Source organism: Macaca mulatta, chromosome 16, assembly GCF_049350105.2.
Source record: "Macaca mulatta isolate MMU2019108-1 chromosome 16, T2T-MMU8v2.0, whole genome shotgun sequence".
NCBI lineage: Eukaryota > Metazoa > Chordata > Mammalia > Primates > Cercopithecidae > Macaca > Macaca mulatta.
In genome coordinates, this window is record NC_133421.1 from 58,362,909 (window position 1) to 58,373,680 (window position 10,772).

General features: G+C 43.2%; 1 protein-coding gene across 1 annotated transcript in view; it reads left to right on the forward strand.

The window, feature by feature from the left end:
* The window catches only part of CA10 (carbonic anhydrase 10), a 535,127-nt gene extending 527,748 nt beyond the window's left edge, over positions 1 to 7,379 (forward strand). The window contains 3 exon segments of the mRNA NM_001266383.1: positions 1,756 to 1,910; positions 4,113 to 4,287; positions 6,127 to 7,379. Of these exon segments, the coding sequence (NP_001253312.1) occupies positions 1,756 to 1,910; positions 4,113 to 4,287; positions 6,127 to 6,149 (353 nt within the window). The 3' untranslated portion in view covers positions 6,150 to 7,379.
* The last annotated feature ends 3,393 nt before the right edge of the window (positions 7,380 to 10,772 follow it).

Sequence of the window (10,772 nt, forward strand, 5' to 3'; positions counted from 1 at the left end):
CTGGGGAAACCAGGGAGTCCTTGAGGAGAGGAACAGTAGTTATCCCAGGGAAGCAGGGCAAGGACCCTCCAGGGCAGGGCAGGAGGATGTGACAAACCTGGACCGCACCTTGTGCTAGGTGCTTGAGAAGCATGATCCCGTTTATTCCTCAAACAAGCCCATGAGCCAAGTACTCCAAACATCTGCATATTACAAATGTGGAAACTGAGGCTCAGATGGTTACTTATGGGTCCAAGGATACATGGACAGTGAGCAGCAAAGTCCGCTCCAACTGAGATGTGAGTCTAAAGCTCACTCTCTCCACTCTGGGTCTTTCCAAGTTCTGCTGTGTGAGGATACAGAAAGGGCAAAAGGTAGAGTATAGGTATTAACAAGATTTGCAGAAAGAACACAGTGGGGAATGAAAATGTCAGGACAGCAGAAGCTGCCTATGTCCTCTGATGACTGTTGCATCTTGGAGAGGGAGTGGACAACGAGGGATCTCCTGGCAGGACCTCAGTGGATGTAGTCTGGGGTATCAGCACTATGGTGTTTTGGAAACTTGCTGTGTGTAAGAAATCCCTGAGCATAACCTTTGCCTCTTGCTCCTAGCCTATACCACACCTCGGCCCCCAATATTTTCCACAAATATAGGTGCAGCACAAAGGCTGGTTATAGTTTCAAAGAAACAAAACATGTTCCTTTTATTTACTCCAGTCATGCCTGGAATGCCTCTCTTTCTACTTCTTCACTTCTCCCCACCACCCCAAATAAAATAAAATGCAATAATAACAGCATGCTAGAGTACGCAATGTGTTCCCCGTGCAAGCTTGGTTAAGCAAATCACATTGACCTTTAACAAAAATGTGCCGAATGCTTCCTTATCTTATTCAATATGTTAATCTTCAGGCCAAACCACCATTAGAGCAAGCCTCATTAAGTGCAGATCTGATCATGCAACTCCCTGGCTTCAAACCCTTCAGTGGTTCCGCATTGCCTCCGGATGAAGCCCAAACTCCCAGTAGCGCTGGAAAGACCTTCTGGTGTGGCCTGTGCTGACCCCACCAGCCACATTTCTCACAGCAGCCCTCCCTCCCCTTGCATCTCCATGTCCCCCTGCAGCTCACACTCCGTTCGTCCCCAAGTACACACCACTCTTGCCTTGGGTCTTTTTCTAGCATTGCTCTGTCTACAGTGGCCTTGACACCCTACCCCACTGCCAGCTACACACTGATCACCTTCTGCTGTTAAAGATGCAGTTGAAGTCAACTCCTCAATTCATTCCTTCCTCAGTCCCCCGCACCCCCGCCCCAGACAAAACTCACAGCCTCTCTTGGGCCCAGTGCAGATTTAGGTCAGTGTCTCTATGATGCCTTCTGCATTCACTTAATTATTTCCTACTCACCTATACCTGGCTTAGTGCCTGACACGTATTAGGGATTTAAGAGGCAGTCAGAGACAAATGCTGATATCCGATGTTAACTTATTATGTTGGCCCCGATATATATATGTGTGTGTGTGTGTGTGTGTATATATGTGTATATATATATGTGTATGTGTATATATGTGTGTATATATGTATACATGTATATATGTGTATATATGTATCTATGTACGTGTATATGTCTACATGTATATGTGTGTATATATGTATATGTGTATATATGTATACATGTATATATGTGTGTATATATGTATATGTATGTATGTATATATGTCAGCAATACCATCCCTTTCTCAAGAAACCTAATTTTTAAATCTTCTTTCCTTCTCTAGATGATGCATATTTACTACAGGGGCTTAATATAGAGGAACTATATCCAGAGACCTCTAGTTTCATCACTTATGATGGGTCGATGACTATCCCACCCTGCTATGAGACAGCAAGTTGGATCATAATGAACAAACCTGTCTATATAACCAGGATGCAGGTGAGTTTCTCTCTGGTCCTTTAGCTAAAGGAAAAGAATGATGTAAAAAAAAAAAATCACTGAATTGTGGAATGCCTATTCTAATAGTTTACTAGGACCATTATAACAAAGTCCCACAAACTGTGTAGTTTAAACCAATACAAACTTATCACCTCACAGTTCTGGAGACTAGAGGTTCAAGACCAAGGTGTTGGCAGCATTGCTTCCTTCAGTGGGATGTGAGGAACAATCTGTTGCATGCCTCTCCCCTAGCTTCTAGTGGTTTGCTGACAATCTTTGGTGTGCTTTGGTATTTAAAAGCAGCACCCCAAGCTCTACCTACATTTTTTTTCTTTCTTTTTTGAGATGGAGTGTCACTCTTGTTACCCAGGCTGGAGTGCAGTGGCGCGATCTCGGCTCACTGCAATATCCACCTCCTGGGTTCAAGCGATTCTCACGCCTCAGCCTCCTGAGTAGCTGGGATTACAGGCACATGTCACCACGCCCGGCTAATTTTTGTACTTTTAGTAGAGATAGGGTTTCACCATGTTGACCAGGCTGGTCTTGAACTCCTGACCTCAGGTAATCCATCTGCCTCGGCCTCCCAAAGTGCTGGCATTACAGGCGTGAGCCACCATACCCAGCCTCTACCTCCATCTTTATAAGGTGTTTTCTCTGTGTCTGAGGCTCTGTGTCCAAATTTCCCATTTTTATAAAAACACCTTCTGTATTGCATTAAAGCCTACCCCCAATAAGCTTGTCTTAGCTAATTCCATCTGCAATGACTATTTTCCAAATAAGGTCACATTCTGAGCTACTGGGGGTTACCAGTACCTTCAGCTTATGAATTTCAGGGGTATACGATTCAACCCATATGCCTGGGTTTAAAGAGCCAGCATCCAAAAGGCTTAGCCTGAGCTAATTATAGAAGCATCTCACCTGTCTCAGTGGGAAAAGACAGCCATTAGTTCCCAGGGTGCATTCTACAACTACAGTGTTCAGAAAGCAAGCCAGCAAAATGGAAGATGTCATCATGCATTTGAAAAAGTTGGGTTTTAAAAAGTTAAATAGATTCCATTCTTGAAGGACTTCTGGGGTCCTTAAGTGCTAATACATGTGTCAGTCTTCAAGAGGAAGTGGTATGATATGTAGCGTTTCGCACACATATTTGAATGTGGGGTTTTTTTGGATCATCTCGCAGAGTTAGTACTCCTCAGAACTTGACGGAAGGCAGATGGGTCCTCCTGTGTGAGCTCAGCTACACAGCTTATTGTGCTCTTCAGGCCTGTCACCCACCTCTATGAAATGAACACTCCTCTTCTTTATTGAGAGGGGGATAAATTACATGAGTTCGCTCCAGCTCTGACATTCTACGACTGTGGGAGTCTATAACAAATTAAAGGAGAGATGAGCAAAGGAAGCAGAAGCCAATCTCCTTGATGGGATATGTGTTCCCACCTGACAACCATCTGAACAATTTGAAATTCCTTATCCCATCTGTATTGATGAGGACTCACTAGGTGACAGGCAACAGTAACTCCCCGCTTAAGCTTAGAAAAAGCATTTATTCGAGAGCCACAGGGGCATCTTAGAGAATTTAACATCAGAAATTGACATCAGAAATTCACTGAAATGGGAACCCCAGAAGTGCTTTCTCTCTGCTGTCCTCTTGTCACCACACATTCACTTCATTCTTCTCTCCTGCTAGAGACCGTCTTCTTTGGCCTCACAGTCCTGTGGCAGAACACGGCTGCAAACAGTCCAGCCACGTGGCCCTCATAGTCTCACAGAAAAGAAACCAAACTGGTCCAGCTTAGTTTAGCTCTGACCCACGGACCAGTCACTATGATCCAGGTAATACTATGTGGGAGTCATGGAGTTATTGAACCAAAGAGTATCAAAGAACGAACGAACCCTGGAGAAACCTAACCAGATTTCCTCCTTATATGGATGCTGCATTTGAGGGTGACAGAGCGCAAAAGTGACTTGTTCAGAGGCATACATAGGCTAGTAAGCTAGAAGCAGGGCTGGCTTCATGCACGGAGGCATAGTGGGCCTTCAGCTCAACTGAACCCATGGAAAAAAGGGATTCTGTGGGGCTTATACAGCCCTTTCCTCATACAGCTGATACCACCTAGCTTGGCCACAGTCTCTGTGGTCTTATTTCTTCCCTAGTGCATTTAAGAGGATGGTTGGATCTCACAGCTACTTCTCTCTCCTCAGATGCATTCCTTGCGCCTGCTCAGCCAGAACCAGCCATCTCAGATCTTTCTGAGCATGAGTGACAACTTCAGGCCTGTCCAGCCACTCAACAACCGCTGCATCCGCACCAATATCAACTTCAGTTTACAGGGGAAGGACTGTCCAAACAACCGAGCCCAGAAGCTTCAGTATAGAGGTGGGTGTGGTGGCTCAGAGCGTGGAGGATCTAGGCCAGAGCTCAGTCTCTCTGCTTAGACCTGTTCTTAAAGGCCTGGCATTATCTTCCATCATAGGAATGATGATTATAAATGACAATAACCATCACGCTCCATTTGCATGGTGGTGAAGGTCTTAAGTTTTGATATATGTGATATAGACATCTGTATGAACGCATCTAGGTAGCTAGGTAGGTAGGTAAGTGGGTGGGTGGATGGATGGATGGTAGGTAGATGGCAAGGTGTAGAGGTTTGATATATGTGAGAGAGATATATATATATATATATATAACCTTTAAATACACATATGAAACCTTTAAAACCCCTGTAGATCAAGCAAGACAGCTTCTTTTTATTGCCATTTTATAGAAGAGCCCAGAAAGGCTGATGCTCCCAAGGTTATCTGTTAGAACAGGACAGCAAAAAGCATTAGAGCTTTTAAGTATATGCAAGAAAGACCCCCTTTTCCCTAGAAGGTTAACAAATACTCTAAAGGGCAGGCCATTAGGATCCAATGGGATAATTTGTGAGTGTATCTTTGCCCAGTGCTATGTCCCTAGAAATGGTTATTATTCCTACTAAAGGGGACATTTAAGGTGACATCTGCCTCCTGTAACTCTGTGATCCGCACCCAGCCCTCTCTCTCTTCCCTTCTGCATACTACTAAACATCTGTTAATCATTGTGGTAAACATTCACTGTAGAAAGAGGCACGATGGGGTCTTGGAGGGCCCTGGACTGGAAATCAGGACATCTAAGTCCTGGGCCGGGTTCTAACAAGCTGTACAAACCCAGCCACATTGTTTACCCCCTAGACCTGGCTTCTTCATGACAGTTCCTATGACATCTACTTCACAGTTTGTTAAAGGAAGCAAACAAGAGCCTGGATGGGGAGGCCCTTTGTAGCAATAACATGCTCCCCAAATAGGAGGGCTGTGGTTATTACCAGACAGCTTTTAGAAGCAGCCTCCACCACTACTCCTTGATCCTCCACTTCATTCTTCCTACTTCCCCCATGTTCCCTTCTTTTTTGTCTCTCAGATACACTTGCGTGCCCAAACTACATATTTTCCACTCCCTTCCAGCCAGAACTACCAGAAAAGTAAATACCTAACTCATTCATTGCTTCTTCTCATTAGTCAATACCCCTGTATTGTGTTCCTAGTATGTGTCAGTTAGTTGGGTGATGGGTGACAGATAGGACCCCTAGCCACACAGAGCATATGGTCTACAACAGGAGTCTACACACTTTTTCTATAAAGGACAGAGTAAATATGTTAAGTTTTGAAGCCATAAAATCTCTGTGGCACTCTGACATTATTGTATGAAATCAGCCATTGATAATATGTAAATGAATGGGTATGGCTGTGTTCCAATAAAACTTTATTTATAAAAACAGGTATTGTGCTGGATTAGATGTGTGGACTGTTGTTTTTCCATCCCTGGCCTAGAGCAGTGTCATCCACTAGAACTTTCTGTGGTAATGGGAATGTTTTCATGATAGGTTGATTACTATCCTGCATTGTCCAATACAGCAGCTACTAGCCATATGTGGCTATTGAACATTGGATGGGTGACTAGTACAATGATGCAACTAATTTTTTAATTTTAATTAATTTAAATGTATAGTATGTTGGTCAGTATAGGCCTAGAAGGTCATGGAGAATTGGAAGGGGGTAGTTGAAATGCACATAAGTAAGCAGGCATTTACAAAACAGTCCCGTCCCCTCTGGAGGAATTCCGTAAAACTGTGCAAATTAATTGAATATGCCTCATTTTATGTTGTATGTGTGATTTTTTTTTCTCTCTCTCTCTCTGCAGTAAATGAATGGCTCCTCAAGTAGGGAACAAAGCCAAGAAGAATCCCACCTCAGTGAAATGCTACAACTGTGAATTGACGTAACCTAGAATGTCCCCCCTTCTTGCTTCTCTCTCCTTCTTTCCCCCAAGCCTCATTCATTCTTGGGATTGGCCCTTTCTTCATGAAAAGTGTCTGCAAAACCATGGCAGAGGAATACATCTCTCACACACTCACAAACACACACACAAGCACTTGCACATACATACACACACTCTCTTACAACCTCCATCATGGGAAGTCAAGTTTCAGAAACAAAAGTCTCATTCATAAGGTCTTAGAAGAAAATAACCAGTTAACCTGATTACAATTTTGATACCGTTTTCCTGAACTAATAAATCTACCCAATGAGACTTTTCAGCCTTTGTACATACAAAATTCTTCCAAAAGAGAGAGAAAATACAGCTCTGATGGCATCAAACGGACTTTGCATCAAGTAATTTCAGATAGTGTCCTAGGATCCTTTGAGGGTGCTGGTAGCAGGTGAGCAGGACAAAGTTGACCAAGGACACTTATTTCTAGATTATGATTCTTCTGTTTACTCAACAATTTAAAAAGAAAAAAAAAGGACAGACATTGAAGAGCTACACATTGTATATATATCACCACAGACTATAAAGAAATGGAATTATTTCCTTCTTTGTCACATATCTGTAGTAGGATTTGCCAAGATCAGAAATGACCCATTTGCTGTTTCTTGTTTTCCAAAGGTCATACATTGTGTTTGGTTATTGTTACCAGCTCAATAAATGTGTTTAACGAGTTAATTTCATTTTTCTGGCTTTGGTCTATTCTCCTTCCTTACAGGCTAAGCCCTGGCTCCATGCAACTGCATTCTTTGATTTCACTTGTTCCTTCATCTACATGTTTTGTTCATTTGCAGCCAGTTTTTACTGAGTTTGTGGCAATCAGGAATGCATTTGCTAAGCAAGTATAACTTTAATTCCACTCCATGGCTCGATCATTCACATGAGGTGAGCTTCAGCCTGAGATAGCAGGCGACAGATTTCTTGCGTTTCAAAACTGCCATGCCCCCCTGTGATGCTCCCGTGAAGGAATGCACTTTGCCTTGTAAGTTCCTGGGAAAGGGGTATCTTTTCTCTCCAGGTGCAGCCAGATCTCACAAAGTACAAACGAATGCCTTTCTTTTCTTGTTTATAATGGTCACTCACTGTGTTTGGTTACTGTCAAGAAATCAATAAATGTGTTTAACAAGTTACCCAGTACCTATGTCTGACTTTATTGAGAGAGAGGATGCTCCCTGCTGAAGTCTCTGAGTCCTGCTGGGTGCAGGAGCAATTGCATATGAGACTGGCAGGGCAGCCAGAACAGCCTGTCTGGCCATTCCCAGAGCCAGGTAATTAATACCCTGTTGAGAAAACATATAGGCTTAGCTGCTGGAAGAGAATACTTGGATGTTTGTTCAGTGGCCAAATTAAAAATAACTTTCATCTCTCCTTTCTGTCACACTCTCCTGCAAGGGGGAAAGCTCAGGCAAGGAGAGTCTGTGCAAATGAGAACATTGCCAAGCATGTGAAAAACTTTAGCCCAGTGACTAGATGGATTGACAAGGAAAATTTCAAAACACTCAGTTATTTCATATTCAAAATAATATACTTAACTGGATTTTATCTTTTACTTTTTGCGTCAATGTCAGACACACGGCAGCCTTAGCTATGATGGCATCTAGGCCTATTTCTGAGCAACCTTATTTTTCCAGAGAACCAAATATTCACAAAGGTTTAGGGTGAGCAGGTGGCAATCTTTATTTATGTGGCTTGCTGCTGCTTCTGAGGTAGAATCTTCCTTATCCTGCAATGGCAGGCAGCGATATAGTATAACAGCTGAAGAATATGGATGGTAAATCAACTTTACTCTGCCTCTTGCCTGCTGTGTGACCCTAGGCAAGTTGCTTTACTTCTCTATCGGTACACTGGGGAGGTTAATAATTGCCTCTCTGAGTTATGAGGCTTAAACACTATGTAGCTACTTAAAGCAGCTTGCACAATACCTGCAATGACTGTTCTATAAATGGTACCAATAGTAGAGCATTTGTATGACCTGCCTATTAAAAGTTTATCTGAATCATATCATGCCTTCCTTTACAGGGTGGTGGTAGCATCAATCACAAGGACACCAGAGTGACAGCAAAAAAAAAAAAAAAAAAAAAAAAAAAACAATAGATACCCAGCAGACTGCACATAGATAAATGCCTGCGATGTGTTGAGTAAGACAAGGAAAAGCACAAGTGAGGAAGGAAAGCAGGCATCTGGGTTTCTAGGCCCCACCCCATCACAGCATCCTCTCTGACATTGGGCAAGTCAACTCCCCTCCCTGGGACTGAGTCCTTATTGACAAATGGTTTGGACAAGACGACCTCCCCTGACCTTTGCACTCTTCATTCCCCCAGCTGTGCCTCTCATTCAGTTCTTTAGTCCAGTGAGAACAAAGAAAAACTCAGTCTCTCACCCCTAGGGTCCCTGGGCAGAGGCAGACTTTCACCTTGGCCAAACACGACTCAAAATGGGGCAAACTGGCTCCTGCCTCTGACTTTCTGGGCCAGTCCTAAATGCCCCTTTCTCCATACTCACTAGATTTCCCAAACTATAAAAAGAAAATATAGTCACTTTGCCCTCACAATATGCAGGAGTAATAAAAAGACTAGCTAGATTAGTACCTCTCAAAAAAAAAAAAAAAAAGCGGTGGTAGTTTTTAAAGTACCAAAGAGCCCCTGGACTTCCTGAGCACCCATGGGCTGCAAAATCTATTGACGTATTTTTGTTCTTTGATGTCTTCATCTAGGACTTGGTCTGATCTGGGTCTTGATCTCTTCAACATCACTAATCATCAGGGAAATGCAAATCAAAACTACAATGAGATACTACCTCATACCTGTTGAAGACATCAAGGAACAAAAATACATTAATAGATTTTGCAGTCCATGGGTGCTCAGGAAGTCCCAGGGGAGCGGTGCCTCCTCTGTGCTCCACAGTGTGTGCCAATAGGCCAGCTTTGCCTGTTGGAGCCCTGGCTGACATGAGCACCCCTTCCTTTTTGGAGAAGAAGTCTACAATCTGCAAGGAAACACATGCTAAGCCTCAGTTCTCTCCTCTGCAAAATTGGGGAGGGAGGTAAATATACACCCGAGAATGCTCTGGACAAATTGAATGAAAAAAAGAACACACCGAGGTGGGTGGATCACCTGAGATCAGGAGTTTGAGAATAGCCTGGCCAATATGGTGAAACCGTGTCTCCACTAAAAATATAAAAATTAGCCGGGCATGGTGGCATGTGCCTGTAATCCCAACTACCTGGGAGGCTGAGGCAGGAGAATCACTTGAACCCAGAAGGTGGAGGATGCCGTGAGCCAAGATCCATCACTCCACTGCACTCCAGCCTGAGTGACAGAGTGAGACTCTGTCTCAAAAAAAAAAAAAAAAATCATGTGGAAATCCACAGCACTAGCCCCTTCTTGGGGATACATTTTGTGGTTTTCAAGACCATTAGGGCCTTGTTCCAGTCTCCCTCTGTAGCAGTTAAGTTTCCATGGTGACATCAGGACAACCATAACTCGCTGCACTAAATGTGTCTGGAACGTGGTACAAGACAGTGAGATAATCACATGGAATCTGGACAGGAAAGCAGTCCTTGACCACAGCCCATAACACACACATCAGGTCAAAGAAGATGATTGACAATGGTCAATTAGCATATGCCCACACCCACAGGGTGGACCCTTCCTGCTGGAACCCAGAACACCTGCAGCTCATAAGAGTATCTCAGTTTTCCTGTTCCAGAAATCCTAAAAGTAGGACCTCTAGGAGCAGAAACTCACTGTAACATTATTCACCAACTGGCACAACTAAACATAAGGAAAGATCTGCCAAGACTCCAGTTGAAAAACACATACTATTATTGATAAGGTCTACCATAGGTTGCACATTTTGTGGTCCAGGCCCTGTGCCAAGCAGCTTACAAGTATCATCTCATTTTACCCACACAATGACCCATAAAGTAATCACTACTGCTGTCCCTGGGTTATAAATACAGAAATGGACTTCTTATAGACCAGGTGATAGCCTCAGGATCACATAGCTCATAGGTGACAATGCCAGACTCAACTCTTCTAAGCCAGTGGTTCTCAAAGCATGGCCCCAGCCATCAGCATCACTTAGGAGCTGGTTAGAAATGCTCATTTTTATATTGCACTGCAGACCTATTGACACTCAGAGGGTGAGGCCCAGCCATCTGTGTTTTAACAAGCCCACTAGATGATTCTGATGCACACTCAAGTGTGAGAATCACCATAAATCAAATATTCATCCCTACTACTTCCTACTCTAGAGTTTCCCAAACTTTACTACATATTAGAACCTCCTTAGCATAATGTCCTGCAAGTTCATCCACGTTGTGGCAAATGGCAAGATTTCCTTCTTTTTAAGGCATTCCATTGTATGTCTATGCCACATTTTCTTTACCTGTTCATCTATCAGTGAGCATTTTAGCTTTTATCCATGTCTTTGCTATTATAAGTAATGTTGCAATGAACGTGGGAGTACAGATATCTCTTTGCAATCCTGATTTCAATTCTTTTGGGTATATACCCAGA